General features: G+C 59.6%; 1 protein-coding gene and 1 long non-coding RNA gene across 5 annotated transcripts; one reads left to right on the top strand and one right to left on the bottom strand.

The window, feature by feature from the left end:
* The first annotated feature begins 4174 nt into the window (after positions 1 to 4174).
* Positions 4175 to 24211, top strand: TACC1 (transforming acidic coiled-coil containing protein 1). Of its 4 annotated transcripts, none has more exons than XM_033081366.1 (14): positions 4175 to 4383; positions 4836 to 4942; positions 11304 to 12282; positions 13572 to 13604; positions 15236 to 15296; positions 15494 to 15692; positions 17518 to 17573; positions 19430 to 19552; positions 20072 to 20148; positions 20486 to 20529; positions 20629 to 20789; positions 21003 to 21109; positions 21650 to 21770; positions 22194 to 24211. In XM_033081366.1, the coding sequence occupies exons 1-14, from the start codon at positions 4208 to 4210 to the stop codon at positions 22260 to 22262; spliced, it is 2313 nt and encodes a 770-aa protein (XP_032937257.1). In that variant the 5' UTR covers positions 4175 to 4207; the 3' UTR covers positions 22263 to 24211. The 4 variants fall into 4 exon arrangements, with proteins under 4 accessions (XP_032937257.1, XP_032937256.1, XP_032937258.1 ...); XM_033081365.1 differs by lacking the exon at positions 13572 to 13604 and adding an exon at positions 13391 to 13426; XM_033081367.1 differs by lacking the exon at positions 13572 to 13604.
* On the bottom strand, positions 23608 to 25882 carry LOC117007951. The gene is made up of 2 exons (XR_004420226.2): positions 24250 to 25882; positions 23608 to 24168 (listed from the first exon to the last, which is right to left on the bottom strand). It is a non-coding gene; the product is annotated as an uncharacterized LOC117007951 (long non-coding RNA).
* Between the last annotated feature and the right edge of the window lie 10 nt (positions 25883 to 25892).

The raw sequence follows: 25892 nt of genomic DNA, 5'->3' as shown, positions 1-25892 counted from the left end.
TGGGGTGAATCCCCAAATTCGGGGAGATTTTGGGGCCAAATCCTCGATTTTGGGTAAAACCGCCTCATCCCATGTGGATTTTTGGGGTGAAAAACCCAAAAAAACTTTTAAAAACCCGAAAAAAAATCCTAAAAATACCCTCAAGCCACAGATGTGGTTCCTGTTCTGCAGTGTTATTCTCTGTGCCCTGCCTGGGCACGGAGGTGCAGGGACACTGTGGAGTTGTGCACTCTGTGATTTTGGGGTCAGGCAGGAGGAATTTCATCCCCAGTGCGAAGGGAAGGCACATCTGGATGAGAGCTGGATGCAGCTGGCTTCCTGCAAGGATAAACAAGAAAAGCTAAGCAAGGCTTTGCTTCTTTTTGCAGCTTCTGTGACGACAGGGCTCTTCCATTTCCAAAATGTTTGGGGCTCTGTGCAGCAGGGGCCGCTGCTCTCCCCTCCTGGAAATCCAGGCAGTGAGTGAACCGTGGGTGGGGTTTCTGATCAGCCAGAAACATCCACGGGCTGTGCATCCCCTGTCCCTGGGCTGAGCACAGCGAGTCCTGTGCCAGCAGTGAGGGAGGTGACAGCGGTGCCAAGGACAGCCCGGCCAGCTGTGCCTGCGTGGGCAGCACCTCTGTCACGGTGTGCACCTCACTCACCTGCTGGCAGCGCTTTTGGACAGCTCAGCACCCTCCCTGCTCTGCAGAGATGTGTTTGCTGACTGTGCCGAGCGGCGTTTGGCAGGCAGAGCTCGGTGTGCTGACAAAGTCAGGTTATCTCCTCGGTGGGGATCTGCAGCCAGCGCTGGGTCAGGTGCCAAGCTGGAAAATGCCACTCGAGGCATTTTCTTAATTGCTCATCGGGAGCAGCGAGTGGAAGCAGCTCTGCCCCTGCACTGCTCTGGTGTCTTCCTGCCCCAGGGCCCTGCAGCCAGCGAGGTTCAGTCCTGCTGATGCTGCTCCTGCACTCGGCTCCCTCTGTCCCCTGTGCGGTTCCCGTGTCCCCTGTGCGGTTCCCGTGTCCCCTGTGAGATTCCTCTGTCCCCGGTGCGGTTCCTCTGTCCCCTGTGAGGTTCCTGTGTCCCCTGTGCGGTTCCTCTGTCCCCGGTGCGGTTCCTCTGTCCCCTGTGCGGTTTCTCTGTCCCCTGTGCGGCTCCTCTGTCCCCTGTGCGGTTCCTGTGTCCCCTGTGCTGTTCCTGTGTCCCCTGTGCGGTTCCTGTGTCCCCTCTGCGGTTCCTCTGTCCCCTGTGAGGTTCCTCTGTCCCCTGTGAGGTTCCTCTGTCCCCTGTGCGGTTTCTCTGTCCCCTGTGCGGTTTCTCTGTCCCCTGTGCAGTTCCTCTGTCCCTGTGCGGTTCCTCTGTCCCTGTGCATTTCTCTGTCCCCTCTGCGGTTCCTGTGTCCCCTCTGCGGTTCCTCTGTCCCCTGTGCGGTTCCTCTGTCCCCTGTGCGGTTCCTCTGTCCCCTGTGCTGTTCCCGTGTCCCCGGTGCGGTTCCCGTGTCCCCTGTGCGGTTCCTGTGTCCCCTGTGCGGTTCCTCTGTCCCTGTGCGGTTCCTCTGTCCCCTGTGAGGTTCCTCTGCCCCTGGTGCGGTTCCTCTGTCCCTGTAATATTTCTCTGTCCCCTGTGAGGTTCCTGTCTCCCTGGCAGGGCTCCTCAGCTGTTCACAGCGTGGCGATGCCGTCACTGCTGCTTGGGTTCAGTGGGAGGTGGGAAGGGGAAGCAGGAGCAGCAGGAGGAGGAGGAGGAGGATGAGGTCAGGCTGCTGCAGCGCGGCTCCCGCTGAGGATCTTATGTAAAATTCATCTGCAGAAATCAGCTTTGGAGCGCGGATGTGGGCTGTGCTCTGCTCACGGCAGCCATGGGCAACAGGATGTTGAGCTTCTGCTTTTGCTTCAGACTCAGGGCTTTTGGCTAAGCTTCAGTGGGAGTCACACAGTCCCCTCTTGCTCGGTGTGCTCTCCACGGCAGCAGGGCGGTGTGCTGGCCTTGTCCCCCAGGCCCTGGGGACGTGGGGGCCAGCACGGTGCAGGGGTGTTCCCTGGGGCCCGTGTGCTTCTCCTGCCACTGAGCTGTGGGGGGAACCGGCAGCTCCTCACCCAGGTTCACCCACAGAAATCTTTGGGGAAGTTTAGAACTATTGCGGAAGGGGGTAAGAGATTTTCTTTTCAAGAGGATGGGCAGTGAAAGCACTCAGGACTGACACAAATATCTGATAAGGACACCAAGAGAGGGAAGCTTGGGGAAAGGATCCCTGCAGGGAGATTTGAGATGCTCAGCGGTGAGGAATGAGCCCTTTGAAGCTTCCGACAGAGGCTGGTGTCAGAGGCAGCCAGACCAGATGGACGGGTCTGCTGTGGCCCAGGGGCCTCTCTGTCCGTGCAGAGGCATTCCCAGCTCCCAGAGCTGGCCGATGATTCACAGGGAAGCGCCGGGCTCAGCCTGCCACGGCAGCTCTCGGTGCGGCCAGCGAGGGCCAGCAGCTCTTCTGTGCAGCGGGCCGGGCTCGTCTCCCAGCAGGACAGCTGGGACATCCCTGGGACTGCTCCTGGCACTGGGATAAACCGGTCCGGGTTCCAGGGAGCTGCCCACTGCCCAGAGCCGGCAGTGCCCGGGACAGATCTGCTGCCAGAGCCCTGGACATTCCTCACGGGGCTGCCGGGTGTCAGTAACCTTATCCTCCTCTCTCTAGCAAGCGTGTGGGAGGGGATGAATTTGGGAGTGGGAGCCTTGTTAGGGGAAAAGTTCCTGAGGGAAAGCTCCTGAGGGAGGCCAGCAAGGTTGATTTCTATGGGAACTACTGGCTGTTATTTTTAAACAACAATAGTTTATTAAATAAATAAACTTGCTGCCACGGAAGGATATAGCATCAGCCAGGGCTGTTGAGGCCGGTATTTCCTTGGAAAAGGAAAGGACAGGTGTTTCCCTCCCCTCTGCCCCCGCGTTTGGCCCCTCAGCTCTGGGAAATCCCTTCCCTGGAAAAGGCTCCCCGAGGGGTGAGTGAGCCTTCCCGGGGGGACGGAGCCTTCCCAGGGGGACCGAGATTTCCTGGGATCAGTGAGCATTCCCGGGGGGACCGAGCCTTCCCGGGGAAACCGAGCCTTGCCAGGGGGATCGAGCCTTGCCGGGGGGACCGAGCCTTCCCGGGATCAGTGAACATTCCCGGGGGGACTGGGCCTTCCCGGGATCAGTGATGATTCCCGGGATCAGTGAGCATTCCCGGGGGGACCGAGCTTTCCCGGGATCAGTGAGGATTCCCGGGATCAGTGAGCATTCCCGGGAACCGCCGGTCCCCAGGGCAGCTCCCCGCCCGCCTGGGCTCTTCTCTGGCACGTCCAGAGTGGAAAGAATCTGTGTCCTGCCGGCTCTGTGACAGCACAGGTGCAACCAAATCACTGCGGGACAAACCGGGGGGATCTGGTTTCACTGTCCCCTCCCGTGGGGGCTCCTGTGGCGGGGGGGAAGGCAGGGCGCCGCGAGGGGTGGCAGCGATGTGCCCCGGCCCCGCCTTTGGGCAGAAATAGGGGAATTTGGGAGTTCGCACAGCGGAGAGCGGCGGCTGTCAGCTCCGGCCGGGAGGGGCGGCGAGCGGGGAGCCCCGCGGCCATCCCCGCATCCATCCCCGCGTCCATCCCCGTGTCCATCCCACATCTATCCCCGTGTCCATCCTGCATCCATCCCCGTGTCCATCCCGCGTCCATCCCGCATCCATCCCCGCATCCATCCCCGCATCCATCCCCGTGTCCATCCCCGTGTCCATCCCCGCGTCCATCCCCGTGTCCATCCCGCATTTATCTCGCATCCATCCCTGCGTCCATCCCCGCGTTCTTCCCCGTGTCCATCCCCGTGTCCATCCTCGTGTCCATCCCGCATCCATCCCCGCGTCCATCCCGCGCCCATCCCGCATCCATCCCCGTGTCCATCCCACATCCATCCCCTGTCCATCCCCCATCCATCCCCGTGTCCATCCCGCATCCATCCCACATCCATCCCGCATCCATCCCGCATCCATCCCGTGTCCATCCAGCATCCATCCCCGCGGCCGGGCTCGGGGGGGCTGGGGCCGGCCCCTCCCGGCGGGCGGTGCCGGGGGCGGGCGCTCCCCGCCGGCAGCGGCGGAGCGGGGGCGGCCCGGGCGGAGCGGGCGCGATGCGGGCGGCGGGGCCGCAGTGAGCGCGGCGGGGAGCGGCGGGGCCGAGCCGGGCCGAGCCGGGCCGGGCCGTGCCGATGGCGTTCAGCGCCTGGCAGATCCTCTCGCCGGTGCAGTGGGCCCGCTGGACCTGGTCGGCGGTGCGGGGCGGGGGCAGCCCCGAGGACGGGGACGGCGGCGCCGCTGCTGCCGAGGAGGATGATGAGGAGGACGACCGGGACCCGCGGGCGGGGGGCTCGGCCCTCGGCTTCAGGCAAGTCCCCTTCCCCTGGCCGCCCCCGTCCCCCCGCCGCTGCCGCCCCGCTCCGCTCCGCTCCGCTCGCTGCCTGCCGGGGATCCCGCACCGCTCGGGGCTGGGGCCGGGCGCTGCTCCGGAGGGTGCTGGGCAGCGCAGGGCCGGGCAGCCGGGCTGGCTGCCCGCGTGGGGGATGCTGCACGTCCTTGGAGGCCCGTGCTGCGTGCCCAGCTCGGGAGCGAGCAGGCAGAGCCTCCCGCAGGGCTGCGGCTGCACAGGGCGCTGCTCGCCGCGGTGTTTCACCTGCTCTCCCTTCTCCGTTTGCCAGCCTGTCCCGCTGGACAGCAGCGAGCAGCCGCTCGGATGCCCACGGCCAGCCCCGGGGCCTGGCTGGACGTGTAGGCGTTGTGGAGATTGCAGAGGTAGCCTTGAAAGCGGTAATTCCTCACTCTTTTCCCCCCCCTCGGCAGCTCGGACTCCACTGATAATTTTGAGACCCCTGAAGCAGAAACACCAACCTGCTCGCCACTCAAGGAGTTCTGCGAGCCACCAGGATCGTCTGAGCCCGGGACCCAAGGTAAAGAGTGGTGTGCACCTTCTGCTCTTGGTGCTCTGCTCCTTTGGCAGGGTGGGGTCAGCGAGTAAAATTCTCTGGCTTTGAGTAATGCCTGGCACACTTTCGGTGGTTAATGGCCTGGACAGTTCAAATGCCAGGGCTGGGCTGGGCGCTCCACAAAGAGCTGTGAGGGGTTGATGGAGAGGAACACGAAGATGCTGTTGAATTACTTTATCAGTTAAACGTTCCTCTGACCCCCAGCCTGGGGGCTGCCCTGACTGCTGCTGGGACCTTTCTCACGTGTCACTCACCCCTGCTCTTGCTCAGGAGTGGCAGGATGCCAGGTTTGTGTCCCCCAGGCTGGTCAGTGCTAGGGGTGTCGTTGCCCAGGCCATTTTTCCTTGGAGTTAGGTGCCAGATGTCCTCACCGTGTAACTGCTGCAAAAGCTCAGTGCTGCTGGACCCCATTTTTGGAGAAATTCCAGGGATCTGCTCTAAGTGCATGGGGTTTCCTCTGCTGGTGGGCCCTGCACTGTTCTGCAGGTTTATCCTGCTCCCCACTATCTCCATCCCCTCCTGTCCAGGGGTTTGTGCTGGTGTGTGTGGCTGATCTTAGTGTTTATCTGGTTTTTTGAGTGCTGGGAGGAAGCTTTGAAGCTCTGGCACTGCTGCCACAACCCACGCGAGGTTATGGGGCAGGGCAGGGAGGAGACCTGCCCTTCCATCGGGGCAGGGCAGGGTGGCTGGGCAGTTCCAGGGGGCTGTGAGCTCTGGGTTCCTGCAGGAGAGCAGGGCCCAAGGCACAGGGCAGTGTGTGGTGGGTCCTGAGCATTCCCTGCCCTCTCCTGCCCTCCCTGCTGCAGGTCCTGTGTGTGATGTGCAATGTTGTGCTTCCCTTGCACGCTCTGGGAACTTTTTGCAGGGCTGGTTTCAGAGCACATGGGCTCCATCCAGACCGTGGGAGAAGCCCAGGCAGTGCAGATCATGTCACAGACAGGGTGCTGTGGCTCTCCATCTCCTGTGGTGTTCTCTGCTGTTGGGGTGGGTCTGGGTGCTCACCCATCCCTGTGGAAAACTCTGTGATGGAGAGAGTGCTCTGCTCCTGCTTCCAGTAATCACAGCTCTTGGAATAATCCTTTTTAGAAGGGGTGAGAGACACATCTTTACTTTGGGCATAATGCCTGGGGAGTGGGGCAGGAAAAGGGGCTAGGAAAAGGCTTTCCCAGCAGGTAGGAGGATCATTTCTGGCCCAGCTTAGGGAAGTGCATTGCTTCAGACTCCAGGCTGTCACCGTTCCCGTGTGTGCCTGTGCCCCTTGTCCTGGGATGAGCAGCTCCTGCTCAGCAGCGAGGGAGTTGCTGCTCCTGCACACAAAGCTCTCAGTGTTCTGCAGACGAGGGCATGATCTCCAGCAAAAGCTGTTTTTCTGTGCTGGCTGGCAGGGAGTGGGATGTTGGAGCTGGCAGAGCCAAACTGCAGTGCCACCACACTTGGCTCCAGCCCTCCCCTGCCATGTCTCTGTGTCCTTTCAGTTTGTCTGGAATGGTGGAGAGGAAGGGTTGTGTGGCTGGGGGTGGGTTTGCAGTGTGCAGGATGGGTGCAGAGGCACTCTGGGCTGTCACACCCCTGTACCAATGTCATCCCTGTGTCAAGGCCTCATCTTTGCATCCGTGGGTCTGGCTGCAGCTGGAGCAGCAGTGGGATGGATTGTTTGGTATGCTGCATCACCTGTGCAGTGTCTGCTGCCCTGAGTCCCTGGGGAATTGCTGCTGGGCTGTGTGGGGGCAGTGCCAGAGCAGGGACAGCACCCCTGGCCCTGGGGACAGCAGCCCTGGCCCTGGGGACAGCGGGCAGCAGGCACTGTCTGCAGGCACTGTCTGCTGTGGAGCTGCAGTCTCATCCTGGGGTGCGGAATGACAGCAGCTCTGACTCCAGGCACAGCCAAGAGGTGACCTGGGTGTGTTAAACCCTGTCCTTGGGGACAAAACCTCAGCCCTGCAGGGGACTGCAGTGAGGATTTATGACCACTCAGGATCACTCAGTTTCCTCGTGCTGCCTCGGATGGTGGGATTAATTCTGCCCCATTCTTGCTCGAGTTATCTCCAGTCATCTGCCAGCAGGTATTTTGCACACGGAAATGAGCAGAAGCAGCAGATCTGGAGCCATCAGTGCTGGGAGCAGGCTGAGGCAGGACACGTGTTTTCCGGTGCGTTAGCAGCATCGTTTGCCGGGATGCTAATTCTTAACAGAATAGATTTAAAAATAGATCAACGGCTGTTAAACACCAGCGGAAAGCCAAAAGAGGAAAAGAGTCGTTGGTGGAGGACTGAGCTGGGTGTGTGGGGCAGATATCCTGTGAGAGTCACAGGAGCACTGCCCTGGGCTGAGGGGCTGCTCTGCTTGTGCTGGGCACGGGGGCCAGGCAGGGATTGGGATCGGGATTGGGATCGGGATTGGGATTGGGATCGGGATTGGGATCCCTGCTGCTGCTCCTGGCGCTGCCTGGGGGATGGAAGGGGCTCCGAGCTCTGCCTTGCAGCCCTGCCAAGAGCTCCTGCTTGGTTTGAGGGATGGCATGTTGGAAAGCTGTTTAAGTCGGTGTTTGTGTTTAATTTCAGCCCGAGAAGACAAGCAAAGCAATTACAATGCAGAGGCACAAAGTGTCTATTACTGTGGTGCCAGACTGTCCTGTCTGTTTTTCTTTAGAAAGTAAAAAATCCCTGTTTTCACTTTGTAGCTTCCCCTCCAGGTACTGAGCTGGATGTGGAGCAGGTTTGCAGCCTGAGCGGGTGTTCTGAGATCCTGCACGCCCTGTGCTGGCGCGTTTGGGACTGGCAGTGTCCCTTTTCCTGCTGGGACTGAGCTGTCCCCTCTGCAGGGCGCTGAGCCAGAGGTGGAACGGGGAGCTCGGGGTCACCTTTCCGGGATGCTGCAGTGCTTCACCTCACCTGTGCGATGCCTGCGGGAAGGGCTGGGCTGGGGCAGAGCTGCGTGTGGCCCGTGGCTACCAGCCCGCCTTCTCCTGGCGTGTTCTGCACAGATTTGGCCCAGGAGGAGGATTTGAGCAGGGAGGGGGCTGGGGCACAGCTGCAGAAGCGGCCACAGGCTGGTTTCCCTGGCAGGAGCCGAGTACGTGCGGAGCCAGCAGTGCTGCTCACAGCGTGACTGCCTGGGGCTGCAGGGCTGGGGGTGCTGGAGCAGCACAGGAGAGCTGCAGGGCTGGGGGTGCTGGAGCAGCACAGGGGAGCTGCAGGGCTGGGGATGCAGGAGCAGCACAGGGGAGCTGCAGGGCTGGGGATGCAGGAGCAGCACAGGGGAGCTGCAGGGCTGGGGATGCAGGAGCAGCACAGGAGAGCTGCAGGCAGCTGCAGGGCTGGGGATGCTGGAGCAGCACAGGGGAGCTGCAGGCAGCTGCAGGGCTGGGGGTGCTGGAGCAGCACAGGGGAGCTGCAGGGCTGGGGATGCTGGAGCAGCACAGGGAGAGCTGCAGGGCTGGGGATGCAGGAGCAGCACAGGGAGAGCTGCAGGGCTGGGGATGCAGGAGCAGCACAGGAGAGCTGCAGGGCTGGGGATGCAGGAGCAGCACAGGAGAGCTGCAGGCAGCTGCAGGGCTGGGGATGCAGGAGCAGCACAGGGGAGCTGCAGGGCTGGGGATGCTGGAGCAGCACAGGGGAGCTGCAGGGCTGGGGATGCAGGAGCAGCACAGGGGAGCTGCAGGGCTGGGGATGCTGGAGCAGCACAGGGGAGCTGCAGGGCTGGGGATGCAGGAGCAGCACAGGAGAGCTGCAGGCAGCTGCAGGGCTGGGGATGCAGGAGCAGCACAGGAGAGCTGCAGGCAGCTGCAGGGCTGGGGATGCAGGAGCAGCACAGGGGAGCTGCAGGGCTGGGGATGCAGGAGCAGCACAGGGGAGCTGCAGGGCTGGGGATGCAGGAGCAGCACAGGGGAGCTGCAGGGCTGGGGATGCAGGAGCAGCACAGGGGAGCTGCAGGGCTGGGGGTGCTGGAGCAGCACAGGGGAGCTGCAGGGCTGGGGATGCAGGAGCAGCACAGGGGAGCTGCAGGCAGCTGCAGGGCTGGGGATGCAGGAGCAGCACAGGGGAGCTGCAGGGCTGGGGATGCTGGAGCAGCACAGGGGAGCTGCAGGCAGCTGCAGGGCTGGGGAGGGCTCGGGGGCACAGCCAGGGCTGCAGGGCTTGGGGCAGAGAGCTCGGCTGTGTCTGTGCTCCCTCCAGGACACTGCTCTCTGTGTCCTGTGCCATTGTTCCTGCAGGAACGCTCCTGTCACGCTGCGTTGGAGGCAGAAGAAGTGCAGAGGGGGAGGAACTAGGGGAAACCCCCCGTGAGCTTGCAGGAGAGGCATTTCTGCTGCAAAAGAGCTCCAAAACCATGGGCGAGCACCTGAGCTGCCTGTCACCTGTGCCTCCTGCCTCCCAGTATAGCCCAGTACAGCCCAGTATAGCCCAGTATAGCCCAGTATATCCCAGTGTGTCCTTAGCTCTCAGACTGGCGGGGGGTTGGGCTCAGTAGCTGAGCACTCTTGCAGAAAATGAGGGAATCACAGAATTGGAGAACCTGGGTGGGTTGTTCTTCTGATTTTTGTGGGAAATGATTCTGAGCTGCGGCCACCGCTCCTTCCCTCCCCACCCTGTAGCCACCACAGCATGGAGAGGTGGTTTGTGTGCAGACTGCTTGTTATTCAAGAAGTAATTACTCATGGCTTGGGTTAGAAACCAGGATGGGCTCATGTCTGTGAGAACAGCGGCTGCCAAACCTTCCGCTGGGAACGCAGAATGCACTTAAACAGTGCTTTTGCCCTGACTTTGAAGTCTGTTCTTCTATTCAGGGCTGTCTCAGGAAGGCTTCAAACAGCTGAGCAACACAGCAAGTGTAATAAAGTTTTCTTTGGGGTCTGTTAAGGAGGTTTTCCTGGTTCCTAATGATGGGGAGGCCTGCCAGGCGCTGCCTCAGACTGTTTCCTGGCTGCACTCCAAGTACTCATCCACTGGATTTGTGTTTACTGATGCATTTTCTGGGGCATCAAGGCAACGTCTACTTGGAGGGAACTTTTTTTTTGCAGTCAGAGGAAGCATTTTTGCAGTCTCAGGGAGGACACAGACCCTCATGATTCATTTTCATGGCTTGTAGCATCCTGGGGATCAATTATGCTAACCACGAGCCATCAACTGAGTCAGGATTGTTGGCTCCACGTCCTGGATTAGTCCTGGGACCAGATCTTTGCCTGATTCCCTTTTCCTCTGCCAGCCTGTGACTCGCTCTGTGACCAGCACACATGACTCAGTTGCAGATGCCTGGTGATAGCAAAGACCTCTGCTGGGGATGGGGGTGTGTGGGAGCAGGGGGCTGGTGTCCCCCTGCTTGAGGTGACTCCCCTCTGCAGCTGTCACCTCTGCTCCAGGGCAGGGCTGGGCCAGGGACAGGCAGATTTCCCTGGCACAAGCTCTTCCTCACCCAGGCTGCTTTCCCAGCCAGGTTTTCAAACCAGTTTGGTCCTCGGGAGAGCACTGGTTCTGTTCTGCACAGCCTGGCTGGGCTGTGTCTCCCCAGGAGGGTTCCTATGAGGGCTGCAGGTGCCATGGGTTCCCTGATGGGTGCTGGGCGCCCCAGAATCCTGTTTGGCCTTCTCTCCAGTCTGCAATTGTCCCTGGCCGAGGTGCAGGAGGAGCAGCAGGTGTTTTCCTCTTGTGCCTTGGCACACCTGCCCCACCAGCCTGGCTCTGGGTGCTCAGAGGGTGCAGCTTGCAGGGTGCTCAGTAGATGAAGGATCTTCTCCATCCCCTGATTTCAAAGAAAAGATTAAAGAGTAAAAGGATTGAGGGGAAAGGATTGAAGTAATGGTGATTAAGTCATGGATCAGGATTTGTCATTAGAAGATGCTGGCAGCAGTGTGGAGAGCCTGGTGTGGCTGCAGCAGGGTTTGTGCAGGTGGAGAATCTGTCTTGGGCAGCTCCTCCTGCCTGGTGCATGTCCAGCTCTGCAGCCCCAGCAGAGCTGGGTCACTGTGTGACCCCCAGGTCCCTGTGCAGCCTGTTTCTGCTCCTGCACTGAGCACACCCTCCCATTCCCATTCCCCTTCCCCCTGCTTGTTCCCATTCCGTGGGGCTGTCTCGTGTCGTGTGTCCCTGAACTCCTGTCACTAATTTGAGCTCTGCCCGGGTCAGCAGCGGCTCCCTGTCCTCTGTCAGGGGAGCTGAGTTGTGAGTCAGTGGATCCCCCATAAAACCCAACCCTGGAGCAGCTGTGAGGAGGGAGCAGAAAGCCCTGTGGCAGGGAGGGCACTGCAGCTCAGGGTTTAACCATCAAAGCCCTGTGGCAGGGAGGGCACTGCAGCTCAGGGTTTAACCCTCTCCTCTTATCTTTCCAGAGCCAGGTGGCCGTGGTGACCTGCTGGTAGGGGAGCCCCACTGGGACAGCTCGCCAGGGAAGCACCCCAAAGATGAGGCTCAGCCAGAGACTGGAGCCCCCACAGCCAGTTTGGATGCTAAAGGGGAATCTGACCCCGAGCACTCGGCCCTGATGCAGCCCCTGGCCGGGCTGGGCTGTAGGGCTGAGCCCACCGTGGAGCCAGCCCCCGAGCCCCATGCAGGGGCCATGTCAGCAGGGGACACACAGGACACTGCCACGGGGCTGGTGGAGCTGGGTGCTGATGGCCTGGCCCAGGAACAGCTCGGGAAAGGGAAAACGCCTTCACCGGGGAGGAGAACAGCTGAAAACACAGAGGAGACCCAAGCGTCCTGCCAGCCTGACCCTGAGCAGCACGAGAGGAGTGTGAACCCCTTTGTGGCAGGGGCCTGCCAGCTGCAGAGCCTTCCCCAACACCTTCCCCATCCTGCTGAGCTGGGGGGGGACCCAGCTCTGGGGGCCCCAGGGCAGGTCCCAAAACCTGGGGCTGATTTTACAGAGGCTAGAGAGAGCGTGGAGGCCAAGCCAGCTTCACCCAGGAGGGGCAGCAGGATCCCAGCCAGCAAGCTGACACCGAAGAGACACAGAGAGTCCCCCAAGAAGGCAGCTGAGGATGTGGACAGGGGTCCCACGGAGCCTCGGGGCCCCTCCCAGCAGGGACCCCCGAGCTGGGACAGCCCTGGCCTCAGCTCCCGCAGTGGCAGCTCAGCCATGCAGAATTCACCAGTTCTCCCCAAGGGCTCTTACCAGTTTGACCCCGATAACTTTGACTCCATGGATCCATTCAAGCCCACCAAGACCCTTGCCAGCACCGACGCTGACTCCTGCTCCACTGCAGACAACAGCCTCAATGAAATCCTGGAGTCCCAGACACTGGAGATGCAGGAGGACGCCCTGAAGGGCAGAGACTCCCCCAGGAAGCCCAAGTCACGGCTGATAACGTGAGTGTGTGTGAGTGCCAGTGCGTGCAGAGCGGGGCTGCAGCCCCTGTGTTCTCCCTGCGGGCAGGCAGGGCTGCTGCTGCTGCTGGAGGTGGTGATGGTGGTGATAGTGGTGATGGTGATGATGATGGTGGTGATGATCATGGTGATGATCATGGTGATAGTGATGATGATAGCCATGGTGAAGATGATGGTGATGATGGTGATGATGATGGTAGTGGTGGGAGTTCTCCTGCCCTGGCGCCTCCTGAGCGAGCCCTCAGGTCCTGCTGGTGCCCCAGCTCTCTCTGCCTCTTGTCCCAGCTGTTGGCAGCTCCCCTGTGCCCGGCAGTGATGGCAGGGGAGGGACGGCTGTTCTGGCCAGTGCCACTGTCCTGAGTGCAGGCAGAGCAGGGAGGGCTGCTCTGGGACTCACTTGCAGTGTCACCCCTGTGAAACCCCTCGGGGGTCCGGTTGGTGGGTCAGGGTGTGGTGTCACAGGAAACCCGGAGTGGAGGCTGGAGCAGAGGTTTGCTGGACTCGTGCAGGGATGTGCAGGAGCTGGTGGATGCAGGAGTGGTTGGTCAAATGCAGCTGAGACATTTTCTGAGCTGCCACTGCTCTGTTTTATGTCAGAGAGAGAGAACAGGTTGGACAGGTAAACTCTCACTCTGCTGTCTGATTCTCCAGTGAGAAAATTAGATAGTGGGTTTTTACAGAGAAAGAGGAAACCTCACAGGCAAAATTCAGGCTGTGTTGGATGTTTTTGTCCAGGAAATACTTTACAGAGAGTAAATACACATTTTTTAAGAGCTGGTGTTCCCATGTGTGGCTGTGGGTGAGCAATGCAATGGGGAGGCAGCAGGAATCTCTGCTTGCTCTCTGTCACCTGTGGGAGCAGCACAGGGAGCAGGATGCTGCCCTGGCAGTGAGGGCTGTGTTTGGATCTCACCCCGCTGCTGTGGGTACCAAATTCAGGATCAGAGCATCCCGTGTGTTTGTGCCTCCCCAAAGGCCAGGCTAGGCAGCTCACCAGCTTCTCCAGAGCTCAGTCAGCACCCAGGTCTTTTCACACTCTTCTTCTCTCCATCTGTCTGTCTCTCTCCCTGTCTGTGCTTTGGTGCATCAGGACTACTGAGCAAGTGAAATTTCTCTGTTTTCTGTTGTAAGTACTCTCTCTGTACTCCTTTTCTTTCCTGTGCTGTTTTTGTCCTCTCTCTGGGTGTGTGCTGCCCCACTGGTCTCCATGGCATGCTGGCTCCTTCTGCCCTTTGACTTGTGCTCTCTGCTGTCCGGTTTGTGTCCCGCAGCCCTTGGCAGGGTCCCCAGGGTGGCCTGGCCTGGTGAGTGCCTGGGAGTGAGGGAGAGGAGAGCTGGGCTGGGCTGAGCTGGGCTGGGCTGAGCTGGGCTGGGCTGAGCTGAGCTGGGCTGAGCTGGGCTGGCTGGGCTGGGCTGAGCTGGGCTGAGCTGAGCTGGGCTGGGCTGAGCTGGGCTGGGCTGAGCTGGGCTGAGCTGGGCTGGGCTGAGCTGAGCTGGGCTGAGCTGAGCTGGGCTGAGCTGGGCTGGCTGGGCTGAGCTGGGCTGGCTGGGCTGGGCTGAGCTGGAGGCACACTCCTGTGCTTGCCCTCGCAGCATGCCGCCTGCAGCACCTGCTGATGGTGGACAAGTGCTCAGAACCTTCAGCTAACAGGGTAGCGGGTTTTTGTGCAGCCCAGAGCTGTCATCTTGGTGTTGGGGAGCTCAGACCAGCTGCCAGGTACGGGAGAGTCCTGGCACAGGAGAGGGTGAGGACATGACAAGTTGTTTGACATGAGGGAGGAGAGGAGAGCAGAGCGATTTTTCGGTGTGAGCGAGGCGAGGCGTGCATGGCAGCGTGCAGAGACAGCTCCGTGTCCGTGCTCGCTGTGCTCTGCTGTGCATGGATGGGATGGGATGGGATTTTGGGATGGGATGGGAATTTGGGATGGGATGGGATTTTGGGATGGGATGGGGCTGCAGGAGCAGTGGCTGGGCAGTCCCATAACCCTGGGAGCAGCTCGCTGCAGTCCTGCTCCAGCCTTGCCTGTGTCCCTGCGGTGGGCAGTGCTGTGTCTGGGGGCTGGGATCCCTCCCCAGCCCCTCAAGGGCTGTTCCAGCTCAGCAAGCATCTCCTGGTGGTCAGGAGAGCCTGGGAGAGCCCTGAGTGTGGAGTGTAAGGGATGAGATCAGGAGGAAGGCCGATGCTGTCCCACCCAGTGTCCCATTCCCGCTGGGACCGTGCCTGCTGCTGTCCCTGTGCTGGTGTGCAGGGTGTGGCTGTGCTGCAGTCCTGCACTGATGGCCTCTGGTGGGTCTTCAGGAACGTGGGATGAAGGTCCAGGGACAGCCTCCTCACTGGGGACCACCTGCAAGACCTGCTTGGGCTAAACTTGCCCCCTGAGTGGCCCTTCCCCTCGGGCCAGCGTTTGGGCAGAGTTTGTTGGAGGCTCAGCACCTTGTCCTGGGTCTGACTCACATGGGAGATGTGGATGCTGTGGAGCAGTCCCAAACCAACTTCCAGCTGCAGGGACAGGCTGTGGGACAGCCTGGACGTGGTTCTTCCTGCAGAAAGTCGACATGCACTGCCTGGAGCTCGGGTGCCTTGGCTGGACACGCAGGGCGAGGGCGCAGCGAGGGCGATCCTCCTTTGGCAGCTCCTTGGCACTGCCTCTCTCACCATCATCCTCTTGGGGCCCTTGCTCTGCTCCTTACCTCCCTCAGGAATAAACACCTCACACACAAACCCAACTGCTGTGTAGTCGTGTCTTTTGTTTGTCCCTTCTGTTCCTTCCAGAACTCGCTGTGCCTCGGTGTTCTCTGGTGAGTGGGGTCTGGCACGCTGCGGGTGCAACGCTGCTGCTGGGGCTGCCTCCCCTGCTTGGGCTGCCTGGCACGCACCCCTGCATTCCCTGCACTGCCCTGACACCCCCCTCAGTGCTGCTTCTCTCTCCTGCAGGAGCGGCTGCAAGGTGAAGCCTCCCGAGGCGCAGCCCCTGGTCCTGGATGTCAGTGCCCAGGTACGGGGGTCCCAGCCCCGGGGCCGTGGGGATGCTGGGGCGGTGCTGGGGAGAGCTGAGCTCAGGCTGGCACCTCCCCTGTGGGCAGCTCCTGGTGGGAGGGAGGGAGGGAGGAGGGCTGGTGGGGAGCAGCACAGCCGGTTTGGGGTACCCAGCAGCTCACCTGTGCCTGATCCCTGCGTGCTCTGACCCTGCAGGATGAAGGAGTGCTGATCTCAGAAATCCCAGACATCACAAGCCGGGATGGACGTGCTACTGATGAGGAGAAGTTGGCCTCCACCAGCTCCACACAGAAACCAGCTGGGCTGGAGAAGAAGGCTGAGCCAGAGGATGACCTGGAGTACTTTGAGTGCTCGAACGTCCCCGTGCCCGCAGGGAAGCACAGGCCAGAGGCAGGTGAGGAAATCCTGGCTGCCTTCAGCTCTGGGGAGCCTCTGCAGCCTCCAGCAGGGAGCTGGTGCTGCTGGGGCAGTGCAGCCTCAGCAGAGTTTATTCACACTGACAGGGCTAAAGGCTGCTGCAGGTTCTGATGGAACCTGCCACTGCTTTCCTGCACTATTTCCAGATGGAAAATGACGGTCCAGGCTGTGTTTATTTAGGCTTTGGGTACAGAGCAGTCTCCCTCCAGTGCTGCAGTGGGATGTGGCTCAGGCACGAGGTTCCCTGCCCTGGTGCTCAGTGCTGAGCAGAGCCATTCTGCACCCTGCAGAGCATCCTGGGCTGCAGCTCCCTGCTCAGAGCCTGTGCCTGGAGCAGAGCTGCCAGGCTGTGGTGTCCCAGCACCGGGGCTGTGGCTGATGGAGATCTCAGTAATGCCTGCAGAGATCCCAATTATTGCTCCTGGTGGAGTTCTGCTGTCACTTTCCCACGTAATTAGACTCTCTGACCAAGCCATTACAAAATAATTAAAAGCCAAGCAACATGACATTTAATCAATAGCCGAGTCCTAGGTGCAGGCAGGAGAGATCACCACGGGGGGGTCAGCCCTCCCCTCTGCAGGGACCCATTAATCATTCCTCCAGGCTGCCAGCTCCATGGAGAAAGGTCCTTTGTCCTCAGGGGAGGAAAGCCCACAGCCAGGGCAGAGGCTGGCAGGGTTTGTTTCGTGCTGCTGGTCCCAGGCAGGTGCTCAGGTCGGGGCTCTGCAGTTTTGGGTGGGAGCTGAGGGTGCAGTGGAGGCACTGGGTAAATGGGAAATCTGCTGTCACCAGTGTTCCATTAACTCCTTCCTCCCCAAGCTGAGCTCTCTAAATGCTCTGTTCTCTGCCTGCTTAGCACATGGATCATGCCTGCAGTGGTGTGAGTGCAGCCCATAGATCACCCCTCGTGTGAGGCAGCAGAGTGTCCCACAGGTCAGGGTGTCCCACAGGTCAGGGTGTCCCACAGGTCAAGGTGTCCTGGGGTGTCCCTCCCACAGGTCAGGGTGTCCTGGAGTGTCCCTTCCACAGGTCAGGGTGTCCCTCCTGCAGGTCAGGATATCCTGGGGTATCCTGCAGGTCAGAGTGTCCCACAGGTCAGGGTGTCCCTCCCACAGGTCAGGGTGTCCTGAGTGTCCCACAGGTCAGGCTGTCCCTCTCACAGGTCAGGGTGTCCTGGAGTGTCCCACAGGTCAGGCTGTCTCTCCCACAGGTCAGGGTGTCCTTGGTGCAGGTCAGGGTGTCCTGGGGTGTCCCTTCCACAGGTCAGGGTGTCCCACAGGTCAAGGTGTCCTGGGGTGTCCCTCCTGCAGGTCAGGGTGTCCCTCCCGCAGGTCAGGGTGTCCCTGATGCAGGTCAGGGTGTCCCTCCCGCAGGTCAGGGTGTCCCTCCTGCAGGTCAGGGTGTCCCACACCTTGCAGATGGGGACAGATGGTTTTTGTCTCCCCTCTGCTGCTCTGTTCCAGCATCCTGCAGTGCCCTGGGCACCGTCCTGTGCTGCCAGCCCTGGGGACACAGGCAGGGCTGAGCTGCCACCAGAGGGGAGTGTTGGCCTCCAGTGCCAGGCTGGAGCTGGCAGAGTGCCTGCTGTGGCACCTGGGGACGGGGTTTGATGGTCACCTCAGCAGTGCTGGGGACTGAGAGCTTTTCCAGCCAAAATGATTCCATGCAAGGGCAAGAGCCGGGGGCAAAGACGCCCTTGTGAGCTCAGGGGATGGAGAGGCTCAGAGGTGCCCTCCTGTGTCTCAGAAAATCTGCATGTGCTGTTTCCAAATCAATAAAAGCTTGTGTTTCATTGTCTTCAGGTTTTGAAAAGGAGATCTGCACGCAGATGGAGAAGGGAGGGCCTGGCATCTTCCCTGTGAGTGCCTCTCGCTTCTTCCTTTCTGAAACGAGTTTCTTGGGGAGGTAAAATTCCTGACAAGCCCACGCAGGGACTTGATAAAAATAGCAGAGATTTCCCAGCAGGCTGGAGGAGCCTGGCAGAGGCTGATCCCTCCTGGGTGGGCTGTGGGGAGGGAGGGGGACACAGAGCAGGAGCCGTGGGCTGCTCTGGAAAGGGGCTGCAGGACAGGGAGAGAGCAAGGGGACCCTGGGGAGGGGACCCTGGGGAGGGGACAAGCTGCTGGGCACGGGTTGTGTCTCATGTGGCTGGTCTGATGGCCCAAGGCATCCCCTGCCCTGGGGGAGCAGTAAAGCAGCCCTGGCTCTGCAGCCACACCGACCCTGGCAGCCCAGCAGCAGCTCCCCTGTGCTGGGGCACCCTGGCATGCCCCAGGAGCCCCAAAACCCCTGTGCTGTGGGGGCACCCTGGCATGCCCCAGGAGCCCCAAAACCCCTGTGCTGGGACACCCCTGGCATGCCCCAGGAGCCCCAAAACTCCTGTGCTGTGGGGGCACCCTTGGCATGCCCCAGGAGCTCCAAAACCCCTGGGACACCCTGGCATGCCCCAGGAGCCCCAAAACCCCTGTGCTGTGACGCCGTGGCGTGCCCCAGGAGCCCCAAAACCTCTCTGCCGTGGGGACACCCCGTGCCAGCTTTGCAGCCAAAGCTGCTTGAGTTGACAAGCTGATGACAATGGGATTAACAACATCAGCAAAACCAGCTGCTCTGAGAGGTTTAACTGTGCTGAGCCCCACAAGGACGTGGGGCAAAGGGAAGCTTTATTTTGGTGCCTGGGCAGCTCTGCAGGTACCTGCAGTGCTCAGGTGTGCACCTGCCCTGGGGGATGCTGTGTGAGGCCGCTGCCACAGCACACAGGGCTGAACCTCCCCAGGGCTGGGGTGCCCAAACCTGCCCTGGGGGAGCTCCCACCTCAGCCACTGCTGTGAGAGCCACGCAGGGCTCAGGGAGCTGGAGCTGAGCAGCAGCTGAAGCTCTGGGGAGGAGGGGAGGGGAGAAGTGCTCCAGTGCTCTCATTTCCACAGCGAGGGGAGCAGGCTGCCTCCTTCCTCCCAGCACTTCTCTGTTTGTGGGCTGGGAGCCGCTCTCAGCGATGCTGCCTGCTCTGGGTGATGGGAGGGGGAACAGGCAGTGCCAGCTCACCGGGCTGTGTCTGTGCTGCAGCTCTGCTGCACAGGAGCTGCGCTTTGGGAAGGGAAACGTGAACCATGCACAACCCCCCAGTGCCTGTAGACACCCAAAATGACAACAGGAGGTGCCAGGTCTCTGTTTCAGAGCTCTACTGGACACCTGGAGCACCAGGGAGGAGTGGGGCTGTGCCTTGGACCCCTGCTCTGCAGAGGGGTGAACTCTGCTTCCCCCACAGCTTCCTTGGGCATTTGGGTGGCCAGCAAGGCCCTGGAGATGTCCCTGCAGCTGCCAGCAGCGATTTGAGCACAGCAGCTGCAGAGCTGTCCTGCTGGAGACGGGCAGACCCTGCAGAGCAGCCCACCTGCTCAGAGTCAGCAGAGACCCTCTGGGCCGGGGATATTTTTAAACCAGCCATGGGATAAGGGAAGTTGGATGTGAGCACATCTCTGTTTCGGGATATTGGGGATTTCCCTGGGGCAGCTCATGTCCTGTTGCATGCTCAAGGGAAGGCTCAAGGGAAGGCTCAAACCCCACACAGGTGTCAGGTGCAGGCTCTGGGCTCTGTGTGTGCAGAAAGGGAAATTCAGGACGTGAGCAGATGCTGATAAAATAGGGGAGAGCATCCCAAACGGGAGGTGGGTGAAAACAACATCCCCCAACATCCCAGCTGGGTAATTCCCCCAGGACAACCCCGGGCTGTGCTCCATGGACAAGTGCCCCAGCGTGGGCAGGAGTGAGAGTCCCCTGGCTGGAATCTGCCTCAGCGAGTCCGAGAAGGCAGCGGTGCTCACGCTCATCAGGGAGGAGGTAACAGCCCTGTCCCTGTCCCTGTCCCTGTCCCTGTCCCTGAGCTTGGCCCTGTCCCCTGGGCTGGCCCTCCTCATCAGAGAGAGGTGACAGCCCTGTCCCTGTCCCTGAGCTTGGCCCTGTCCCCTGGGCTGCCCCTCCTCATCAGAGAGAGGTGACAGCCCTGTCCCTGTCCCTGTCCCTGTCCCTGTCCCTGTCCCTGGGGCTGGCCCTCCTCACCAGAAAGAGGTGACAGCCCTGTCCCTGTCCCTGTCCCTGGCCCTGTCCCTGTCCCTGTCCCCTGGGCTGTCCCTGTCCCTGGGGCTGGCCCTCCTCACCAGAAAGAGGTGACAGCCCTGTCCCTGTCCCTGGCCCTGTCCCTGTCCCTGTCCCCTGGGCTGTCCCTGTCCCTGGGGCTGGCCCTCGCTCCAGGGCACCTCTGCTCTGCCTGGGAGGGGGGATCAGATCCCTTCATGGGACAGGGAGGGGAAACCCCTCAGAGCACGTCCCAAGGGTCCCTTGTGTGTCTGTGCAACCCAGATAATCACCAAGGAGATCGAGGCCAACGAGTGGAAGAAGAAATACGAGGAGAGCCGGCAGGAAGTGCTGGAGATGAGGTAGGAGCTGTGGCCTGGCAGGAGGAGGCTGAGCAGGGTCTGAGGGGTGGCCCAGGCTGGGGTGTCTTGGCAGAGATGCTCTCTCAGTGCTGGTGCTGTGTCAAACCTTCCTTGGCTGCACAAATGAGATCCCATGAGCTGTGCCAGCCCCAGTGGCAGAGGCCACTGAAGCTGTGCAGCCCCAACATCTGGGGTGCAGCCCCAACATCTGGGGTGCAGCCCCCACATCTGGGCCCTGTGGCCGTGCTCCTGTGGGGCAGATTGCTGCCAGCACAGCTGGAGCTGCATGTCCCCACAATCAGTGGCCTCTCACCTGTTTTTTCTCTCTCCCTTCTAGGAAAATCGTGGCTGAGTATGAAAAGACCATTGCCCAGATGATAGGTGAGTGCTGTCACCTGGCCAGCTGTGCAGGGCAGGGAGCAGCTGCCACAGCTGTCCCCACTCAGTCACCTCGTCCCTGTTGTTTGTTCTCCATCCCAGAGGATGAGCAGAGGACAAACATGACGTCTCAGAAGAACCTGCAGCAGCTCACGATGGAAAAGGACCAGGCTCTGGCAGACCTGAACTCAGTGGAGAGGTCCCTGTCAGATCTGTTCAGGAGATATGAGAACCTGAAGGGCGTCCTGGAAGGATTTAAGAAGGTGCTTGCCTTGTTTTTCCCTGTCTCCCTGCAACTCTGGTCCCTGTGCAGTCACGCTCTGTGTTCTGTGCTGCTGAGCTGGGGCTCCAGCATAAAACAGGAGTTGTTTTTTTAAAAACCCTTTTTTCTTACACTCAGAGCAGTATCTATCATCCTGTCAGAGCGATCTCTTTGTGCCCAGTCCCAATGCAGATGGATGTTCTTTCTTTTCCAGAATGAAGAGGCTCTGAAGAAATGTGCTCAAGATTATCTAACCCGTGTCAAGCAGGAAGAGCAGCGGTATCAGGCCCTGAAAGTCCATGCAGAAGAAAAATTAGACAAGTAAGGACATGCATGAGATTGCTGGGTGCTTCAAGACCTTGTAGGGAAGCGGCTTCATTTACTTTCCAGAGGCTGGAAGGCAGGAGCTGAATGATGTGAAAAGCTGCATTTTACAACCTCGGGCTCAAGTGTCTCTAAGCAAGGCAGAGCAAATCCCTGAATGCATCCTCTGATCTCTGCTTATTTATTTTCTAATGGAGGATCTGAGATTCACGGTCTATTTATGGTCACTTACCGAGTTCCCATCTTCCAGAGTGCTCCTGTGTGTGGAGCTGTGCAGCCCTGGGGCTCAGCTGATGAGCAGGAGCTCACCAGCACATCTAACCCCGAGGGAAGTGGGTGGTGAACGGGTTCAGCCTGGCACTGAAAGAGCAGAGTTCTGTCCAGGGGCTCAGAGCAGCTGAATTAACCCAATTTCATCCCATTTCTGTATGGGCAAAGCCCTCTGTTGTACCCAGGGCGCAGAGCACAGCCTCAGGCTGTGCCCTGAGCTGGCCCTGCCTGCCCTGAGCTGGCCCCTGGCCCTGTTGGTGCCCCCAGAGCCAACGAGGAGATCGCCCAGGTGCGCACCAAGGCCAAGGCGGAGAGCGCGGCGCTGCACGCGGGGCTGCGCAAGGAGCAGATGAAGGTGGAGTCCCTGGAGAGAACCCTGCAGCAGAAGGTAACACACTGCCCCTGCCAGCAGCTCCTCCTGCTGCCCTCAGCATCCTGCTGGTGCCAGAGGTGTCCTCCAGATTTTTGGTGCAGAAGGGTTTTGTGGGTTTGGGTTATTTTTGCTTTATTGGGTTTTTTGGTGTGTTTTGTAGGGTTGGTTTGGATGTTTTGGGCAGAATGGGCATTGCTGGCTTACCTGTGCCTGTTTGCAGGGATGTGGGCTGGGGATGGGTTGCTGCAGCTCTCTGCAGGTCTGGCTGGGATAGGGAGGGGTGAGCTGCACACAGTGCCTGGGGGCACAGAGGAGCTGCTGCGGGGCCAGGTGCAGGAGCTGGCTGCTCTGTCCCACCCGTGCTTGATGGCAGATGGGCCCAGGTGTTAGCCCCCATTCTGCCACCACAGAGGTCTCCAAAATCTGCTTTTCTTCCAGAACCAGGAGATTGAGGAGCTGACCAAGATCTGCGACGAGCTGATAGCCAAGCTGGGGAAGTCAGACTGAGCCTGAGCGCCCCTCGCCCTGCACTCTGCACTTGGCTGCTTTTCCCGTGACGTTGAGCACCTTGCCTTACCCCGGAGTCCCTGCAGAAAGCTCTCGTGGCCAGCTCGGCTGCTGGAGCTTGGCTTCTGAGCAGAGCCCTCCCCTCCCTCTGCCTCCTGCTCCCAGAGCTCTGGGATCCCTGCACAGCCGGGGGATGCTGTGCTCAGCCTGCTCCCTGTGTCCCTCCCAGGGCCTGCCACACTGTCCCTCTGCCCCCTCTCAGCGGGGAGGTGACACCCTGGGCTCTGTCCCCGTGCTTGGGCTGGGTCTGGCTGTGTCCCCACCACTCTGTGTCAATTCTTGTCCTCACGTGCTCAGCAGAACAGCTCCAGCCTCGTGGTAGGTCCTGCCCTGGGACATGGTGATGGCAGGGGACCTCTGGCTCTTGGGAAGGGGAACTGGCACTGGAGTGTCTGGTTTGTGGGTGAAGCACAGCACAGCATCTCCCTGTCCCTGGCTGTGCCAGCCTCCGGGGAAGGGAGCTGACATCTCTGCATTCGTGCACTTTATGAGCATTTGTGGGCACTTGGGCTCTCTGCTCACTCCTTCCAGCCAGGCACGGTGCTGACCCCGGCCCCTGTTCCCCCCAGAACTGACACAGTCACATCAGCTCTGGGGGACCTGGTGTGGGCTCGTGCAAAGCCAGGGCCGGTGCTGTTCCCTCCCTGTGCCATGCTGAGATCAGGGCCCCATTTCAGAGGCTGCAGGAGGAAGGAAATGAACCCTGAGCTGCCTCGTGGGCTCTGCAGCAGCTGCAGTGGTGAAGGATTCTCTGCCTTGAATGGATAGGTGTGAAAAAGGGAAATATTTGCAGTTTGGACTGTTCCCTGCCCAGCCTGTTGAACACTTTCACAAACCTTTTTGCTGCTACCTTTTTGTAAGAGAATTGAGCTCTTTTCCTTCTATTTTCTAATTCCCTGTGTTGAGCATGCACAGCAAACACCTGTTTAAGCCAGAGCCATACACTTGATTATATTTTATTAGTTAAATAATATAGAGAGTTTATTCTAGACTTAAGCAAAGTGTCAGGAGGCTGCCCCAGCACACAGCTGCCCAGGTTATCCCAGGATCTCCACACCCCAGGTTATCCCAGTGACAGGCTGGTCATGGAAGCCAGTGACATCACTCATAGCAGTGCACCTGTTGCTTCTGCTGGATATTCACCCTTTGCTCAGTTGACAGAAAAGAAAAACCCTTTTTTCCCCTCTCTTTTTAACCCCCTTGACCTCCCCCAATGTCCCCCTCCTGGTGAAAAAGCTTCAATCTTATGATCAGCAAAGACAATTTCTGTTCCCCTTTGGGAGTCTGTGCAGGTGAAGCAAACCCCTGAGACCCAGAGATCTCTTGTGCAGTTGGCTTTTTCTCTTGAGGAAGCAGAGTGCAGCGTTGCACAGCCTCTCAGAGGTGGTGGCAGGCTGGTTCAGGGCTGGTTTCTGGTTTGGGGCACTGCCCTGCCCGCAGCACACCCACGGTGCTGAGGCTGGTGGTGCCCAGGTGTGGGAGGCAGGTGCCAGGTGGGGACTGTGGAGCTCTCCCTTTGTGCTCTGCTCAGGGCTGTGTTGCTTGTGCTGTCTTGGCTCCAGGTGAGGCAGCCTGACCTCAGTCTCTGCTTGGGGCATTGCCCTGGCCCTTGGAGCTGATGGATAATTGCAGAAGTTTGGGCACTTCCCCAGAGCCCTGAGCAGTCACTGCTGCCCCTTTTCCCCGTGGGCTGTCTGCAAAGCCTGGCTGCACTGTGATAACAGGGGCACAGCCCTGCACCCCTGCTGTCCCTGCTCCCGGTGTCACCGGTCCTGCTGTGCCACCTCTCACCCGGTCCTGCTGTGCCATCTCCCCTCACCTGTCCTGCCCTGTCACCTCCCCTCACCTGTCCTGCTGTGCCATCTCCCCTCACCTGTCCTGCCCTGTCACCTCCCCTCACTGGTCCTGCTGTGCCATCTCCCCTCACCTGTCCTGTGTCACCTCCCCTCACCTGTCCTGCCCTGTCACCTCCCCTCACCTGTCCTGCCCTGTCACCTCCCCTCACGCACCCCAGCCTGGGCAAAGACGATTCCTACGGAATGGTTTATGAACTCTGATATGGTTATAGTTACATATCTATAAATGCACAGTGGCTGTAGTTGTATCAAACAGAAGGCGTGTGTTTGCACCTCGTGTGCTGGTGCTGGTGTCCCTGTCACTGGACAGGAGTGGCAGCTCCCTGTCACAGCTGGCTGTGTTTGATGTCCTCCCTGACTTTAATGCCCTTTCTGCAGCAGCAGGCCCTGCCCCTGCTGCTGTGTTGCTGTTTGCAGTGTGTGTTTGCCAGCAGATCTGTCTGTAACCAAGTGCCAACCAGTAACCCCCAACTACTGATCCCTGTGCCTCCAGTGTGGCCAGGCAGGAATTCCTCTGCATTGACTCCTGCCCCTCTGCTTCCAGCCATGTGTGTGACTGCCATCGCCATCGGTTTTATATGTACCATAATGTCCCTTTTATATGTCAGGTAAATATTTGTAAGAGTTATACTCACACAAATGAGATTATTATAATGATTACTAATATATTTTTTCCATGTTTCATTGCCTGAGTAAAAACTGTGTTTATCACTCTTGAAAGCTTTCTTGGTGTTTGTGAGGTTGGTGAGGAGTTTTTGGAGAAGTTGGCTTTACCTTTCAGAATGAACTGTGTTCTACCTTGTCTTTATTAATGTGGTTTTCATGGCAGTTGGTTTCAAGTCAGTACAGTTATAATCTGTTCCTGAAATCTGCATTTCTGAGCTCTGAAGTTCAGACCTGGGATGACTTTTCTGGCCCCGTGACTCCCACCGCTCCCACCACACCGGGATGGTGCTGGGCCATGGTGGTGAGCTGAGGCAGCAGCAAGAGCTGAGGCAGCAGAGGGGTGTCAGGCAGGACAATCCTTGGCCTAATCCCTGCACTGACCCTGGCAGCCCTCTGTGAACTTGGGAAAATCCTTCTGGGAGTGTGGAGCCCTGGGGGGTGCAGAATGGTTCCACTGGGCTCCCAGCCCTGTCAGGGATTTCACTTGTTCTCGTGCACTTCTCTTTTGGTGGGTTGGAAAATCTGGAGGGGTTTTCTCCAACTTGGCTGCTACTCATGACGAGAAAGGGGTTTTTCTTTGGATGGAGCAGGTGGGCTTGATCAACATCTTTGAAAGCCACCACAAGGCTCCGTGCCCAGAGATGGTTTCCACAGCAGGACACGGAGCAGAGCCCAGCCTGTCCCCGCTGTGCCCCACTCCCATTGCCCAGCCCATGTCCTTGGGGAGCTGTGTCCTGTCCCCCCAGCTAAGATGGCATTATCCCAGCCCCCGATGCAGCCACCCAAGCAGATTAGCTGTAAGACCTTAAGACAAAACAGCAGCTACACACCCCGCGCTGCACACTGCTGAGAATGCCTGCCCTGAAGACCCTGCTGGCCCTGGCCATCGTCACGTCCCTGGCTGGAGAAAGTAAGTGTCCCTTGGCCCCCGGCAGCACAATTGGGTAAATCGCTGTAGCTGCTCCTGCTCCTGCTGCTGCCCCATCCCTGGCACTGCCTGTGGGCTGGCATGTGCCCACCGTGCCCACCGTGCCCACCGTGCCCACCG

Source organism: Catharus ustulatus, chromosome 27 (assembly GCF_009819885.2).
Source record: "Catharus ustulatus isolate bCatUst1 chromosome 27, bCatUst1.pri.v2, whole genome shotgun sequence".
NCBI lineage: Eukaryota > Metazoa > Chordata > Aves > Passeriformes > Turdidae > Catharus > Catharus ustulatus.
The sequence above is the reverse complement of the archived record's forward strand: the minus strand, read 5'-3'. Positions and strand labels throughout refer to the sequence as shown.

Bases quoted from the DNA above. Each gene is read 5' to 3' on its own strand.
- TACC1 (XM_033081365.1), top strand. From the start codon at position 4,208: ATGGCGTTCAGCGCCTGGCAGATCCTCTCGCCGGTGCAGTGGGCCCGC. The intron at 17,574-19,429 runs GTGAGTGCCTCT...TAATTCCCCCAG, and splicing joins GAGGGCCTGGCATCTTCCCT to GACAACCCCGGGCTGTGCTC. The intron at 19,553-20,071 runs GTAACAGCCCTG...TGTGCAACCCAG, and splicing joins TCACGCTCATCAGGGAGGAG to ATAATCACCAAGGAGATCGA.